The following is a 16819-nucleotide window of genomic DNA, read 5'->3' on the forward strand; positions in this document are numbered from 1 at the left end:
TTCCACGACATTGTGGAGCTAGACACAACGATGATTGAATATATTTCTATGCCCGTAATATGCACTTCATGAATTACTATACTCACTCAGATGATATATGGTTCCTCTATATGATGCCACACATTGGGCTGTGTTTGCATAACCGACATTAACTAGATAATATTTTCCTATAAATATCAGCTTTACTCAATAGTATATATATATTACTTCCATGCAATTTCTAAATAACGTACCAAAAGAGATGCAAAAATTTCATAACTGCACTTCCAACAATATGTGCTGGTCAGCTGCACTTCCTTCCCAATTAGGTAGCCATGACATTTTGGGCAACATAGCCCTTTTGACAACGTGCACTAGCATGAAACTCCTCAAGGACAACTACAGGAATATATGTCTCATTTATTGCTCCTATAACATTCTATATATTTGCCAACAAAATAGAAGTTGTCATTTCATAATATATATCTACATATATAATGAAATAACAAATTCAAAATAGAACTGAAATTAACCCTAAAGTATGAGAAATCTACTATTAGATTGAATCTTCTCTGGGACTTTAATATCGTTGGGTTGTTCATGAAAGTAAACCTATTTGTAGAAGAATTTGAGGTTGTATGAAAAAAATTTGTAATAAAAGAAAAGAAAGAAGTCAGTACTAGATCATTGACCAAAGTAAGAAGAATAATTTAATACTTAGTAATAGATATATGTCAATGTGGGCTTATATGTGCTAGTGTAGAGTTATCTATGCTTGTGTATAATAGTGCGTACCAGTGTGTGATAGCGTGTTAGTTGTGTGCCAGTACATGCTATTGTAGACATGCTATTGTAGACATATAGAGATTACATAAAATATACAAAGATACCAATTAATCAATCCAAAATAACACTTTTCCATTGAAGTTACATCAATCATATTACAATCCGTATATGTCTATATAAAAGTACAACTCTTCATAAGAATGACATATTATATAAAAAAAATTATTAATAAAATTGTTTTCAATTGATCATGTCTTAAACTATGACTATTAATATGAACTTAATCAAAGAAGTCATCAAATTCTCTCGCTAGATTTCTCGCGATTATAAACTCTACATTGGAATATTTTTGTGGGGTAATTGGTGGTTCCCATTCCATTTTGATGTGTACCCATTTGTTGCGTGCATGAGTAGTTGGAACCCCTTCCAAATTGACCTATTACTAGCATTATTAATAGCATCGACAAGAAAGCATAGTTTGTCGTCATCTAAATCTAGGAGTTCATAAGCTAGTTGAAAGCATTCTTTCGCTTGCCCTTGTTTACTTTCCTCGTATTCATACTGAATCTTTCTCCAATTTATATTTAAATAGCTTATCTATTGGTTTAGAGCTATTTCGAAGGCTATGTCCCATAGAAGAGGATGAGAATTTTTTTCTTCTTACTACCCATACTTGATAGCTTCTTCTCTTAGTACCAGAAGAAATATGGAGACTATCGTCACCCTCTAGATTTACAACTTTCAATTAAGGTGTATCCGAAGACCCAATACTTTCATTTAATATAGCAGGTTTGTTAGACATGAAATTATAACAGTTTGTGGCGGCATCATTACCCACAAGGAAATCAACTTCTTCGAAGTGTATAAAATCCTTCTTTCAGCATCTGATATATTTGGATTTTATCTAATTATTGGAAAAAATATATAATCAATTACAATCTTATATTGTAATCACACACACACACACACACACACACACACATATAGTAAATAATAAGATGAAATATACGGTATATTTTATACCTTTATCATCATATCTCAATCTTCCTCAGATGGTATAATAGAGGCATGGTTGATGTGATCCCAACCCCATCTCTCCAAAAGGGTTTTGTATTTCGGTGAGTTTCACAGACCTTCTATTTTTCAATGCTCGATCTTTAATTCACGGTTGGTCCTTATGACATACCCTTTTGTTATTTCCTTTTAACCATTTTTGGTATAGCTCTTTGCTAGATGTTCTCCCTACATCATGTTGTTAATGAACTAGGTATAATAAAATTGAATCTTGCTTAGTAGTCTAGTTGTCAATCCTTTTGGGAAAGAACCCTAACTCGTGTTTCCTCAACATATTCTCCCTATTTTCAATATAATTGAGAACATAAACTATCTAACAGAGTGAGATACTCCATATATTTTTGTAATAATAAAAGTCCACACTACATACTGTAAGCCCACACTAACCACCAAAAGATTCATGTTTGTATACTTTATAAACCTGCACTAGATAAAAGAAGTATGCACTGCATATATAAGCCCGCACTAACTATCCAAAATTTCATGCAAGCATAGTTATAAATCCACACACCATAATATAAATCTGTATTCACAGAAAAGTAATTCACACCAAAGCATATCACTTAAAAGGATATAAATATATCTCAGAAAAAAGTTACTCTCATACATGAAAGACAGAAAGGAAATAAAAAAAAAAAGAAGCGGTGATTGCAAAAGAAACTTACTTGTGCTAATGGGAAGTTGTGGTAACAGATCTACTGCTAGAATATATGAATATTAGTAGATGTTGCAAAAGGCAAGACTGTCGACATCCGGTTGGGAGAGGTGTGCTCTTGCAAGGAGAGTGTGTGCGGACGATAAGAGAGCTCGGCGCTGGGCTTGTGAAGGAAGCCATGCCTGCCTTTGGAGAGAAGAGAGAGAGAGGAGAGAGAGGGAAGGGGAAATTGTAACTATAAGTGATTAGTGCTGTCATCTCAAAATGGCAAAATAGTACTTTTAGATTATTAATAAATTAGTTTTTAAGAGTTGTATGAAATAAAATGAGAGAGAATGTTGAATTAGTATACTAGAATAAGGTAAATTATTATTTAATTACTATACCAGAATAAGGAGGCTTATTCTAAAATAAGCATATTCCTATCCCATGAGTGAGTGGGGGCCTAAGCAAATTAGGTGGTCATCTAAAGCTATGAAAATTTTTGGGTGAGATAAAAAAAAAAACCTAGAACGACTAGGTGAATGCAATATAGAATATTAAAAAAAAGTTAAACACTAATTTTGCTAACTTTAGAAATCTCGAGCTTTAAAAACTGAAACTAAGTTGAAAAAATTTACTATTTTGCTCATATCTTTCTCATATGACATTCGACCGATATTATTTTATATGCATTGGAAAGCATATTTAGTCATCAACAATTTCATCTCTTATGAATATATTCACATTTAACAATTTCTAAGACTTAAAATTCAAAATTTTGACCATTTCAATATGGAACGGCAACTCCATATCTTATGAGAAAAATATAAGCAAAATAGTGAATGAGAATTAATTCCATCTTTCAAATGGATGAATTTAAATTTTAGGCCCCTAAAATAACGGTGGAATTTGAAGCTACTTGTGAGATATGAAGTTGTAAAAGACTAAATAAACTTTTCAATATAAATAAAATAATATCGATCGAAGTTCATATGAGAAAGATATGAGCAAAAGGATGAACCAAAGTTAATTTTATTATTATTAAATAATAAATTACTTCAGCTTAGAAAAAGTTGATTAGTAGGCTTATAATCTCGTATATGATTTGTGAAGACAATAATGACAAATTTGTTTTAATAGAATGTTGATTAAAGAAAAAAAGGAAAAGAAGAAAAAAAATATAGGGGCGAGAAAAGTTAGACTTTTTCTTTTGTTTTCTTTCTTCTAACTTATTTTTACATAATCTTTATAGGAAACACATCCTCAATCAGGATATATGTAATAGAAACTTTTAAAGAAGTAAGGCTACAACATATCAGTCCAAAATTAATAAAATAGGAAAATTCTGCAATGAAAATATCAAAAGGAAAGAAAGTATAGTATGAAATCTGTCTTTTTATGAGAGCAAAATCTCTGTATAATTCCTGTAGTTAAAACAGAAACGAGAAAAAGTGAATAAATTGTCGCATGCAGGACGCGCATGCGTTTTGCGCGTCGGCAGACCCGTCTCCTCCCCCATAAAAGTCAGCGCTCTCTCTCTCTCTCTCTCTCTCTCTCTCTCTCTCTCTCTCTCTTCTGGTCGCCACCACCCCTTCTTCTTTATTTTACCCGGACCAAAGTGCTCGACGTGGTGGGCTCGCCGAGGGGGAAAATTGGACCAAATCGACCCTATCGTTCACTCCGTTGGTGAGCCATTTCTTCCTCCTTACGTTTAATTTGATTTTCTTTAGGTATTCAGTCTTTCGCCTTCGTATTCTTGTTTTGCTTCCGTCGATGAAATTCGCTGACTGGCCTCATTCCCGCCCGAGGAGCTTCATCTCAATATCGTTGATCCGTTTATACTCTCTTTCGGCCTTCAAACCCCTCCGTTGAGGCTAAGACATGTGGCCTTCCACTGTCGTCGTTTGGGTTCGTCTCCGGCCACCTTTTGCCACCCTATAACCTAATAAAGTCCTCCCTACCCAACGAAGCTTTTAGCATCCTTTGTTGTGTTTCCCATGGCTTGGTTAAATGGGAAGGTAAAACTCCATGGAGCTTGATCTCCTTCACTGTCGACCACCTCGACCGTTGGAAACCTCACCATCATTCATCCATCTCGTTTCCCTCTTGCTCCTGGACTGATCTGTGTTTCCCTTGAGTTCGTAGTCTAGCATCTTCTCCCGACGTCTATATTTCTTCTTCCTCCTCTGTCTAGTTGGGTGGGATGTGGGCCTTCTGGACCCAACTAGGTTGGGTGGGATGTGGGCTTCGGTTGCAGCCCAATCAAGATGCTTTTATCTTTTTACCATTTTCTCCTTTTGTATGTATTCTTATTATCGTTGATTGTTATGGTTAACATTAAATATATTCATTGTAATTTAAAGTTCATATTTCACCATTATCAATTGATATTATCTGGGGGTTATAAATAAATTGAAAAAATATAAAATTAATACCTCTGATTCTAATATGGCTAGAGAAAATACAAGTCTAAACCTAATGTACATCAATAAGTAATTCACTAGTTCCAATTAATTCAACTATGAATAGACTTGTAAAATTAAATATCAAAGGGTAATATTACGATAGCGAATATAAAAGTGGTCATAATAATAAGTAATTAAAACTATTTATTAAAGGGCAGCACTAACAAAATAATTTGTTATGGCAAGAAAATTAGGAAAGGGCACATGCCGGAAAATGCTTTCATGTTTTATAATTTTATCTCATTCAGGGCAAGAAAATTAAGAAACTAACTTGTTAGGCACATGCTTTATCTCATTCGCGGCAAGAAAATTAGCAGAAAAAGAGAGAGAACATGTCGTAGCTACTACAACAAACGACAACATGAACAATCCCGAATTCTCATAGCACAATATGAAGTGAGAGAGAGAGAGAGAGAGAGAGCAGTGGAGCTTCACCTCAATCATGTCGTGAAGGCAGAAAGAAAGAGGAGAAATGGAGTTTAAGCTTGCCCTTGACGGTCTCCTGAGGTAGGAGGCTAAGCTTTTCTCCTCATTGTTGCGTGAGGGAGAAAGATAGACGTGCCACCGTCACGCGAGGGAGGAAGAAATGGCTTCAGTTTTCTCGTCCGTATCATCGTAGGCTGCCATTGCATGAGGAAGGAATCTAGGGGTTTTCATTGGGTTAGGAGGAAGCAAGACTTCTTCTCGAAGAGGAGGAAGCTGATTTGATTGAGGAGACAACAAAAGGGTTTCTGCAGTCCAATTTAGTTATCTGTTCACGGGTTCACGGGTTGAGGCCCTTTTTTTGCAAACTCACCCACTGAATCCTAGATAACTTTAAAAAATGTATTGGTGTCATATCTTAATTATTTTTTTATTTTAGATACTTTTTCAACCGTATTTTATGGATTTGATATGAATTTTTTATTAACTTTGAGCTAAGTTTTAAGTAAAGCTCACACATTATTAATGATAGTTTAATGGTAGAATTAATTTAGCTCAAAGAGTACTTTATTGTCATATATTCACTTAGTCAAATCCATGAAGAGAAGTGAATAAAAATTTGCTCTAAAGTAGGTATCATTGCAATAAAAAATAAAAAAAAGTGAGTTTAGTATCATATTGGATATTTGAGAAATGTTAGTATGGTATATAAGTAACAAACTTCTTATGGGTTTTGGGCTCCAAAAGGGGTACCTATTTTGTGGGTAAAGATTACTATGCAACTTAACTCACATTTGCATGCTACCCGGCCCGACTCGGTTCGATTCGCACGCACAGGTCAAGTCCAATTTTAATTTTTTTGCTTGCCCGAAGTTGAAGTGGTGTGTCCCTTCGATGAATAGTTAATTCAATTAGTTGGTTGAACGCGACCCGAAATGGTGCATCCCTTCACATTGTAATTGTTAATTGGTTTCAGACCCGAAATGGTGCATCCTTTCGTCGAGGCCGTTTAATTCTATAAATAGGCTGTCAGTCTACATAATTTTACATAGAAATTTGGTTCATTCCTTCTAAGTCTGGGTCGAGTCTTAAGTTTGAGTCTGCATTTAAGAGAGAGCACAGCACGGTTCAGATTCAACAAGGCATCCGAATAGCTGCTTCCTTTCGAGTGCAAGGCAGTCGTTGTATCATAGGAGACCGACATCCACTGTTCTAGAAGCAATCAGTGAATGGCGAATTGGTCTTAAGAAGATAGTGTCCAACACTAGACTCGACTATTCAGAATTTTATATTCTGTAATCTGTAAGTTTATTTAATTTATTTATTTTGATCAGAATTTTTGTAACTCTTTAAAATCAGATTGTTACTGCCAATATTTTAAGACATTCTGGTTGTTAATCTGATTCCTGTCAGTGTTCTTTTCTTTTGATCGGATTTTTATTTTTCTTTCATTATTTTAGATAGCTAAAATAGTAAAGAGTACTATTACCCCTATCACTGCTCCTTCAATACCTACAGTTCATGGAGAAAAGCCTGAGAAGTTCTATGGTGCAGAATTTAAGAGATGGCAACATAAAATGCTCTTTTATCTGACCACCTTGAATTTGGCTAAATTCTTACATGAAGATGTGCCTGAACTCCGAAAGGAGGAAACTGATAGGCAATTATTTGCTGCAGTGGATGCATGGAAGCATGCCGACTTCCTTTGCCAAAACTATATCTTCAATGGACTGGACAACTCGTTGTATAATGTGTATAGTTTAGTAAAAACATCTAAGGAATTATAGAAATCTTTAGACAAGAAGTACAAGACAGAAGATGCCGGTGCAAAGAAATTTATAGTTGGTAATTTTTTTGATTACGAGATGGTTGACACTAAATCAGTGATTAATCAGGTGCAAGATCTCCAAGTGATAATTTATGAGATTCACGCTAAAGGGATAGTGATTAATGAATCATTTCAAGTGGCAGCTATTATAGAAAATTTGCCACCATCTTGGAGGGATTTCAAAAATTACCTAAAACACAAGCGCAAGGAAATGACACTTGAAAAACTTATTGTCAGATTGAGGATAGAAGAAGACAACCATATTGTTGAAAAGAAAATTGGAAGCCAATACGTGTCAAAGGCAAATGTTGTGGAGTCCACAAAGGACAAGAAAAGGAAGCATACCGGTAAAGGCTCTAAAAATGGCAACACGAAGAAGTTCAAGAGCAAATGTTACGTTTGTGACAAGCAAGGGCATCGTGCTCAGGACTACCGTTTAGGCAAAAAGGAGAAGTCAAAGAAAAAGAACTCTGAAAAGAAGAAGCCACAAGCCAATGTAACTGAAGTAGAAAACCTTCATTCTGATGTCGATGACATGCACCTCTCCGCTATTGTCTCGGAAGTAAACCTAATTGGTGGTAATCCTAAAGAATGGTGGGTAGACACTAGAGCTACTCGACACATTTGTGCCAATAGGTGGATGTTTTCATCTTATCAAACTACAACAGATGAAAAACTTTACATAGGCAATTCAGCGACTTCCAAGGTGGAAGGAATAGGGAAGGTCGTGTTAAAATTGACTTCAAGGAAAAAACTTACTCTTAATGATGTGATGCATGTACTCGACATTCGAAAGAATCTAGTTTCAAGATTAGTATTGAGTAAGAAAGGTTTTAAATTGGTATTTGAGTCTAATAAGTTTGTACTTATCAAAAATAACATGTATGTTGGAAGGGGCTACTTGTCAAATGGCCTCTTTAAGATGAATGTAATGACTGTGACTCCAAGAATAAATAAAGATGAATCTTCTTCTTACTTGCTTGAGTCTTGTGAAATTTGGCATGGTAGATTAGGACATGTTAATTATGATACATTACATAGATTAATTAATATTAACATATTGCCTAATTTTCAAATTGATTTAAATAATAAATGTGAAATATGTGTTGAAGCCAAATTGGTTAAGGCTTCGTTTCATTCCATTGAATGAAGTACAGAACCTCTAGAACTTATACATACCGATGTATATGATTTAAAATTTGTTCAAACTAAAGGTGAAAAAAAGTATTTTATTACTTTTATTGATGATCGCACAAAATACTGTTATGTGTATTTGTTAAGAAGCAAAGATGAGGCATTAGAAATGTTTATACATTTCAAAATTGAGGTTGAGAACCAACTTAGCAGAAATATTAAAATACTAAGAAGTGATAGAGGTGGTGAATATGAGTCATCATTTGCACAAATATGTGCAGAAAATGAAATTATTCATCAAACAACGGCTTCTTACGCTCCACAGCAAAATGGTATTGCTGAACGTAAGAATAAAACTCTAAAAGAGATGATGAATGCCATGTTAATAAGTTCTGGTTTACCTCAGAATTTGTGATGGGTAGCTTTGCTTTCTGCAAATCACATTCTCAACTGATTACCCCATAAGAAATTGGATAAAATACCTTATAAGTTATGGAAAGGTCGAGAAACTAGCTATAAATTCTTAATAGTGTGGGGGTGCCTAACAAAGGTTGCAATTTCAGTTCTTAAAAGAACAAAAATTGGAATTAAAACTATTAATTGTATATTCATTGGTTATGCTTATAACAGTAGTGCATATCGATTCTTGGTTCACAAATCAGATAATTCTGAGGTACATGAGAATACAATTATTAAGTATAGGAATGCATCATTCTTTGAGAATATATTTCCGCATAAATCTACATCAGAAGTAAGTTCTCTTGAAAGAACTTATGAAAATAAGCAGGACCAAGAGTCCATGCAAGAAGGAAATGATAATGAACCTAGACGAAGTAAGAGGGCAAGGACTTCTACATCTTTTGGTTTTAATTTTTAACATATTTGTTAGAAAAGAACCTCAGAGTTATAAGGAAGCAATGTCTACTCCTAAAGCTCCTTTATGGAAAGAAGCTATTGATAATGAAGTAAATCATACCTGGGAATTGGTGGATCTTCCACTAAGGTGTAAACATTTGGATTACAAATGGATTATCAAAAGGAAGATGAAAGCAAATGGTTCAATTGACAAATACAAGACGAGACTTGTAGTCAAAGGATATAGATAGACAGAGGGAATAGATTACTTTGATACATATTCACCTATAACAAGAATAACATCTATCCGATTAATAATTGCTCTTGTGGCATTATATAATCTGGAAATACATCAGATGGATGTGAAAATTGCATTCTTGAATAGTGAATTAAATGAAGAAATCTATATGGAACAACCCAAAGGGTTTGTGGCTCCAAGACAAGAGAGAAAGGTGTGCAAATTAGTTTAGTCTCTTTATGGGCTTAAACAAGCACCTAAACAATGGCATGAAAATTTTTGACCTAGTTATGATTCAAATGGTTTTCACATTAATGAATGTAATAAATGTGTTTATGTGAAATGCACTTCAAATAATTATGTCATTGTATGTCTTTATGTGGATGACATGATAATAACTGATAGCAATATTAATGTCATTAAAGCTACCAAGAACATGTTGGCTAACAAGTTCGATATGAAAGATATGGGAGTTGCATATGTGATTCTTGGTATAAAGATCACTAAGGCAACTGAAGGGTATGTTATATCTCAATCATATTATATTGAGAAATTATTTGATAAATTTGATAAAGATAATAACAATATAGCCAAGACACCTATAGATATAAATCTTCATCTCACAAAGAATACAGGTGAACGTATATCTCAGTTAGAATATTCTCAGATAATAGGCAGTTTGATGTACGTCATGAATTACACTCATTCGGATATTGCGTACTCCGTGAGTAAACTTAGTAGATATAAAAGTAATCCAGGCAGTGATCACTGGAAGACGATAGTTAGGGTACTCAGATATTTGAGATACACCACTAACTATAGATTGCACTATTCAAAATATCCAACAGTACTTGAAGGGTACAGTGATGCAAACTGGATTTTTGATACAAAAGATATCAAATCCACGAGCGAATATGTCTTTACACTTGGGGGTGCTTCTATTTCATGGAAATCTTTTAAACAAATATGTATAGCCAAATCTACAATGGAATCTGAATTCATAGCATTAGATAAGGCTGGAGAAAAAGCAGAATGGATTCGAAATTTCTTAGAAGATATTACTATGTTGCCAAAACTTGTGTCCGCAATTTGCATACATTGAGATAATCAATCGGCTATAGGAAGGGCACAGAGTCAAATATATAATGGTAAGTCACGACATATACGTCATAGGCATAATATAGTGTGACAATTGATCTCAAATGGTATAATATCCATTGATTATGTGAAATCAAAGGATAACATCGCAAATCCGTTAACAAAGGGTTTAACAAGAGATCAAGTATATTATTTCATTGAGGGAAATGTGTTTGAAGCCTGCCACCTAGAGTAACGACACAATGGCAACCCAACCTAGTTGACTGGAGATCTCAAGATCTAGGTTCAAAGGGACAACCGAGTTGTAGGGGCGTTCTCTGAAATCACTAAAGAATTAACTTTCCTACACCTTTCCTATGATGACATAGTGATAAATATATACTAAGTGTTAGGGTAAACAATGCTTTTAATGACTCTTATACTTTGGAAATCTAAGTGGAGTATGGTAAGATACTCTTAATAAGAGATCATCTATGTGAGTGTGAAGTGGGCCGCTTCTATGAGATGACTAGGCTAAATCTCTAGAGCACTCAAAGAATTACCAGGCGCGTCCAAGACTAAAATGGACACAACATATAGAATCGACTGTGTTGAAAAGAGCTGTGTGGGTATTATTGTCTTGGTTTATACAAAAGTTGAACAGTTCAAGACATCATGTTCACTGGTTAGTAAATAAATCTGATAATACTTCACTATGAAAGGTTCAAAGCCAAAAGCTACCTATCCTGATGCGGTAACTTTTTATTGTACTCTCTATCAAGTCTGCATTTCATATGCATTTTTAGCCAATTCATTCATGTAGAGGATTGTTGGTAATTTCATGTATTTGATATGAATTTTTTATTAACTTTGAGCTAGGTTTTAAGTGGGACCCACACATTATTAATGATGGTTTAATGGTAGAATTAATTTAGCTCAAAGAGTACTTTATTGTCATATATTCACTTAGTCAAATCCATGAAGAGAACTGAATAAAAATTGGCTCTAAAGTGGGTATCATGGCAATGAAAATTAAAAAAAAAGTGAGTTTAGTATCATATTGGATATTTGAGAAATATTAGTATGGTATATAAGTAACAAACTTCTTATGGGTTTTGAGCCCCAAAAGGGGTACCTATTTTGTGGGTAAAAGTTAATATGCAATTTAACTCACACGTGCATGCCGCCCCGCCCGGCTCAGTTCGGTTCGCACGCACGGGTCAAGTCCAATTGGTTGGTTGGTTGAACCTACCCGAAGTCGAAGTGGTGTGTCCCTTCGATGAACAATTAATCAGTCAGTTAGTTGGTTGAACCCGACCCGAAATGGTGTATCCATTCGTGACCATTTTGCATCCTTTCGTCGAGACTGTTTAATTCTATAAATAAGTTGTCAATCTATATAATTTTACATAGAAATTTAGTTCATTCTTTCTAAGTCTAGGTCAAGTCTTAAGTTTGAGTCTGTATTTGAGAGAGAGCACAGCACGATTCAGGTTCAACAAGGCATTTGAATAGCTGCTTCCTTTCGAGTGTAAGGCAGTTGTTATATCCTAGGAGACCGACATCCACTATTCTAAAAGCAATCAATGGAGGACGAATTGGTCTTAACGAGATAGTATCCAACATTAGACTTGACTATTTAAAATTTTATATTCTGTAATCTGTAAGTTTATTTAATTTATTTATTTTGATCAGATTTTTTGTAACTCTTTGAAATTAGATTGTTACCGCCAATATCTACTATGTATCAGAGCCGCATCGATATCCAATATATATTTGGTACCGATATAAAAGGGTAAAAGGAGTATCCGTACTTTAAAGATTTATAATTACTATGTTTAGGAATATTATCAAGATTGTACAATAGAAAAGCAATTAGGGAGGTCATATAATGAAGATCCCATTAACACATATATTAGCTAAAACAATTATATTAACCTAAAGCAGGGACCATTTAGCTTGAGATCTTCTTGTCAAACCTTTTTTTGAGCACCATTGTAAACCTAAGAATCGATATATCAATGTTCTCACAACCTCAGTTTATTTGTTGTGTAGACTTCTTACATTCTAGATCTCAGGTAACTCTCAAAGTCGTACTTATCCAAAATTGCACATATCCTCTAAAATAAAGATGCAAGGAAGGTTGTAGCCAAGAATCTTCCTTCACGCAGATTAAGTGTAGAGCAAAGAGACATGTAAATTAACAAGAGATTCGCAATTGAAGTGCATTGCAGAGAGAGCATCTCAGTTGTTAAGGAATATTTGTTTATTAATTTGAGACTTTTGGCTCTCTCTCTCTCTCTCTCTCTCTCTCTCTCTCTCTCTCTCACACACACACACACACACACACACACACATCTCCACCTTAATACAAATCATGTCAGTAGCTTTATGCATTCAAAGGTGGGTCATGAGCATTAAGAGTAACCCTTGGCTTGTAAATGTTAGTTGTGGTATATTTAAGCGTAATATGGCAGATAGCTGTTTCACTTCTCTGGCTCTTCAGATGAAAAGTAGATTATTTAAATCGTGAGACAAAATCTACTAATTGATCTATGGCTGGCGCGGTCAAGCGCCGATGTCTAGAGCAGGAGCTGGAAGCTTGGTATGAGGAGGCTGTCAACAACTCGTCAAAGGTGATAGATTGGTTCGCTTTCGATTTCTTTTGCTTTTTCTTTTATTTTTTTGGTTGTGAGGGATCTTAGTCCACAGCTGGGGAAAAGTCGTCGGATTACAATTGAAGTAGGGGTCGAAAGACAATTTGGCAGGCTGTCTTTCTTTATAGTATTTAAAAGTACAAAGAACTTATGCAAACTTCAAAAGGAGTAAATGAATTTGCATCTATTCCTTTATCCTAAAGATCAAAACCTTCTTTTGTTGTGTACTCTCAGATATTAATTACATCATATCATCATATTCTACTATAATAGTAACCCAGTAGTTCTTGGATGAGTTCTAAATCCAGAAGGCAATGAGAGCTGGATCATCAAGAGAAGACGCTCTTGCTCCTGTACAACAGAGTCCTAAGGTTGGAGAAGAACGCAAGGAAGCAGTTAAGTCAAACGATAAAATCATCAATGGAATCTTCTTGGAGCCGAACAACTTTTTGGTAAGCTTCAATTGTCACCACATCTGACCACAGTAAAACATGTGCAATAGTATTACAGCTACATAAGAACCATTTGAGATTAGCAAAAAATATGTTCACATATTTAATTTGAAATTAATGTGAGTTGGTATTTGAACTTACTCCTTCAAATCTAACCTTATGGTTTTGGCTCTTGGATAACTATTTAGGCTTTAATTTTCCTACTCAGATAGATAAATATAGTTGGAATATTGTCATGTTAATGAGGAATTCGTCATGAAAGCTTTTTGTATGTTTACTTTACCATCTTGTTTATCTCATGCATCCCAAGAGGAACACCTCGAAAAAGTTCAAAGTTTTTTCTAGGCTAACTTATATAGTTTGCCTTCTTAGCTATGACTTAGTATCACATTACACCCTAGATTAGTACAAAGCATACCGGTTGCGCTTTGAACCACGATTCTTTTCGTAAGATGGATTTGTCTTCTTCTATCAAAAGATAGAAACCATGGTACAACACAGACAACTTACAATATTTTCTGAATTGATCCGACTTGAGTGATGCTAATCTCAAGCCTCAAACTTTTGATTTCTTTGCATGGAAAGATAAGCTTTTTTCACAGAAAAGTTAGACAAAATTAATGTTCTATTATTCATGACTAGCAGGTCTTTTTCGAATTCATAATTTATTTGCTAATTATCATGCTTCATGCTTTGATTTGATGCAGAAATATTGGGTGGACAAGGAAACTGGCCACAATTGTTTCATGATGTTTCCGAGGGGCTTATCAATTGCTTGGAGTAACGACGAACGTTATTGGCATTGGCTTCCTCTGAGAAAAACAAGGTATAATTTAAGCATAAATATAAGAAGAAAACTAAATTTAAGCACAACTAAACATTATTTCACCAGGAAAACTTGAATAAAGGGACATTGTTAGATGAACAAAGAGATGTGTAGTAAAAGAGTTAGTAGACAACACCAAAGCAATCAATCTGACTTGTGAGAAACGCCATTGGAAAAAGAACTCATTTTTACAGTGATAGACCTTCTTGACAATAGACGAGACTCAATTAAAAAGTACTAATTCAAATAAATTTATGCTGATGTTCCAATGACCACATTTTTGGGTCTCATGTATCAAGATACTTTCCCTAGTAAATCTTAATTTTAAGGGGGCACAGATCCAAGTAGGTTTATATGTCATGTAGCAAATGTCTGTCTTTCAAATTAACCTAGAAGAATTATATAAGTTACTGTCAAGAAAACTAACAAAATAACGTAACAACAGAGGATAAATGATCCTACCGGTTGCTAAAACTTAAAAAATCCTATGAAAGAATCAACTCTTAATACTCGAGTCATTTAGTAGGTATCTCTTTCCTTTTGTCTTCATCTTTTGGCATGACGATTTCCCATATCATTCTAATGAGCAGAGTACTCCACGTATTGCTTGGCGTGAAATCTTCAAAAGTTTCTTAAATATCCTCTCATTGTCGCGTGTTTTAGCCATTTAAACAAGTTGACTTACACCTGTTACATTTTTTTGCCAACAGTGAGAAGGATGATGTGGCAATACTACTGGGTGTTTGTTGGCTCGACATTCACGGGAAACTGGAAATTTCCTATCTTACACCGGGAATTATGTACGAGGTTGTCTTTATAGTAATGATGAATGAGGCAGCAGCTGGGTGGGGTATTCCTGTGGATCTTAGGCTCAGGCTACCAGATGGAAGTGTTCGAGGACACATGGAGAGTTTGGAAGAAAAACCAAGAGGTACATGGATAGAACTTAAAGTTGGTGAACTTAGGACACAAGCCGGGCAAGAGGGCAAGATGGACGTGTCTTTGTGGGGAAATGAAGGTGAGCACTGGAAGATCGGACTTGCAGTTAGAGGCATTGTTGTTCGCCCAAAGAAGCTTTAGTAATTCCTTCTTTTTATATAACCATACTAGCTTCATTCCGGCGTCAACTAACAGCTTGCACTTCTGGGTTTATCTTCTACTCCTCTTCAGCTGCTATATTACCTCATGTACTTGTTAGTGAAGTTAAGCTTTTGCTTAAATTAAAGTTAGAATAAGATCGATCACCGAATTCCCTTTCAGAGATTTATGATAAGAGACGAGATCTATTCTCTAGCTTGCAGTGTAATGTTATATTTACATGGGTGGATTGGGATTACACCAGCAACTATGCTACAATCTTGAAGCATTTAAGAAGCATACATATTTTACAAATCTAATTATTATTTGACAAATATAAAAACTTAATAAGCGAACATCTTTCAAAGGGTACAGTAAAGAAAATAGGCATGTTCACTGAGCACAATTGTATGTACAAGTTGGTGACTTCCCATTAATTTCACATAGCTACAGGATTTCTTTCGTTATCGGCAGTTCTTTTCTTCATATAGTCTTTTAGGCCCATTCAATTTATCATATTAGTCTAGACCAAATTGGAGCAAGGTGATATAAATAAAATTTTAGAGGGGTAATTCAATTTTAGACATAAGAACTATAGAAGGTAATTTATAATTTATCCAAATAAAATAAAATAATTGAATGAAAACTAATTAAAGTCTTGTTTGAGACCAAATTAAAATTTACTAGAATTACTCCTATCATAGAGAAGCAAAACCTGCTCCCTAATATCATGCAATTTTCTTTATTAAGGATTAAAAGTCATTTAACTCAAAGAGTTTGCGATTATGAAAATTCGTGAGAAAGGTCTTACTGTCGACGACCTCCTCCTTGTGTCCAGAGCTACCAAGGCTAATGCCTCTACCCTCCTGCATGCACTGGACTTCTATTCCTCCCTCACCAATTAATGAGTCAATTTTGAGAAATTTAAACTCTTCCTGCCTAACTAGATGGCCGTTGAACTCAAGGTGGAGCTCTGTGCAACGTTGAGCCTCAAGCTGGCATCAATGTTGTTTGTCTACCTGGGGATGAAATATCAGGGTTTCGCATCCCATTGCTTGGCCACCAAGATCTTGTCAAGTGCATTCGCCGAACACTAACCAGTTGGAAGCAATAGACTCTCGCCCTTGTTAGCCAAATCATCCTAGTCAAATCCACCCTCACCTCCATTCCCAACTACAAGTTGGGTTCCACCTAGATCCCAGATCGGTCCTAGACAACATTGATAAGACATGAGAGGGAAATATGGTAAAAAGGGAAGGACCACAGAGGCCTCCATCTTGTCAACCGGAAAACTTTTATGCTTCCTTATTC

At 35.1% G+C, this 16819-nt stretch overlaps 1 protein-coding gene across 2 annotated transcripts; it reads left to right on the top strand.

Annotated features, from left to right (window-relative positions):
- The first annotated feature begins 4014 nt into the window (after positions 1-4014).
- Positions 4015-15724, top strand: LOC140776065 (lectin-like). Of its 2 annotated transcripts, none has more exons than XM_073119624.1 (4): positions 4015-4162; positions 13462-13605; positions 14313-14431; positions 15142-15724. In XM_073119624.1, the coding sequence occupies exons 2-4, from the start codon at positions 13468-13470 to the stop codon at positions 15509-15511; spliced, it is 627 nt and encodes a 208-aa protein (XP_072975725.1). In that variant the 5' UTR covers positions 4015-4162; positions 13462-13467; the 3' UTR covers positions 15512-15724. The 2 variants fall into 2 exon arrangements, with proteins under 2 accessions (XP_072975725.1, XP_072975724.1); XM_073119623.1 differs by lacking the exon at positions 4015-4162 and adding an exon at positions 13037-13132.
- The last annotated feature ends 1095 nt before the right edge of the window (positions 15725-16819 follow it).

This window comes from Typha angustifolia, chromosome 14 (genome assembly GCF_048772165.1).
Source record: "Typha angustifolia cultivar Huaian chromosome 14, ASM4877216v1, whole genome shotgun sequence".
Classification (NCBI taxonomy): domain Eukaryota; kingdom Viridiplantae; phylum Streptophyta; class Magnoliopsida; order Poales; family Typhaceae; genus Typha; species Typha angustifolia.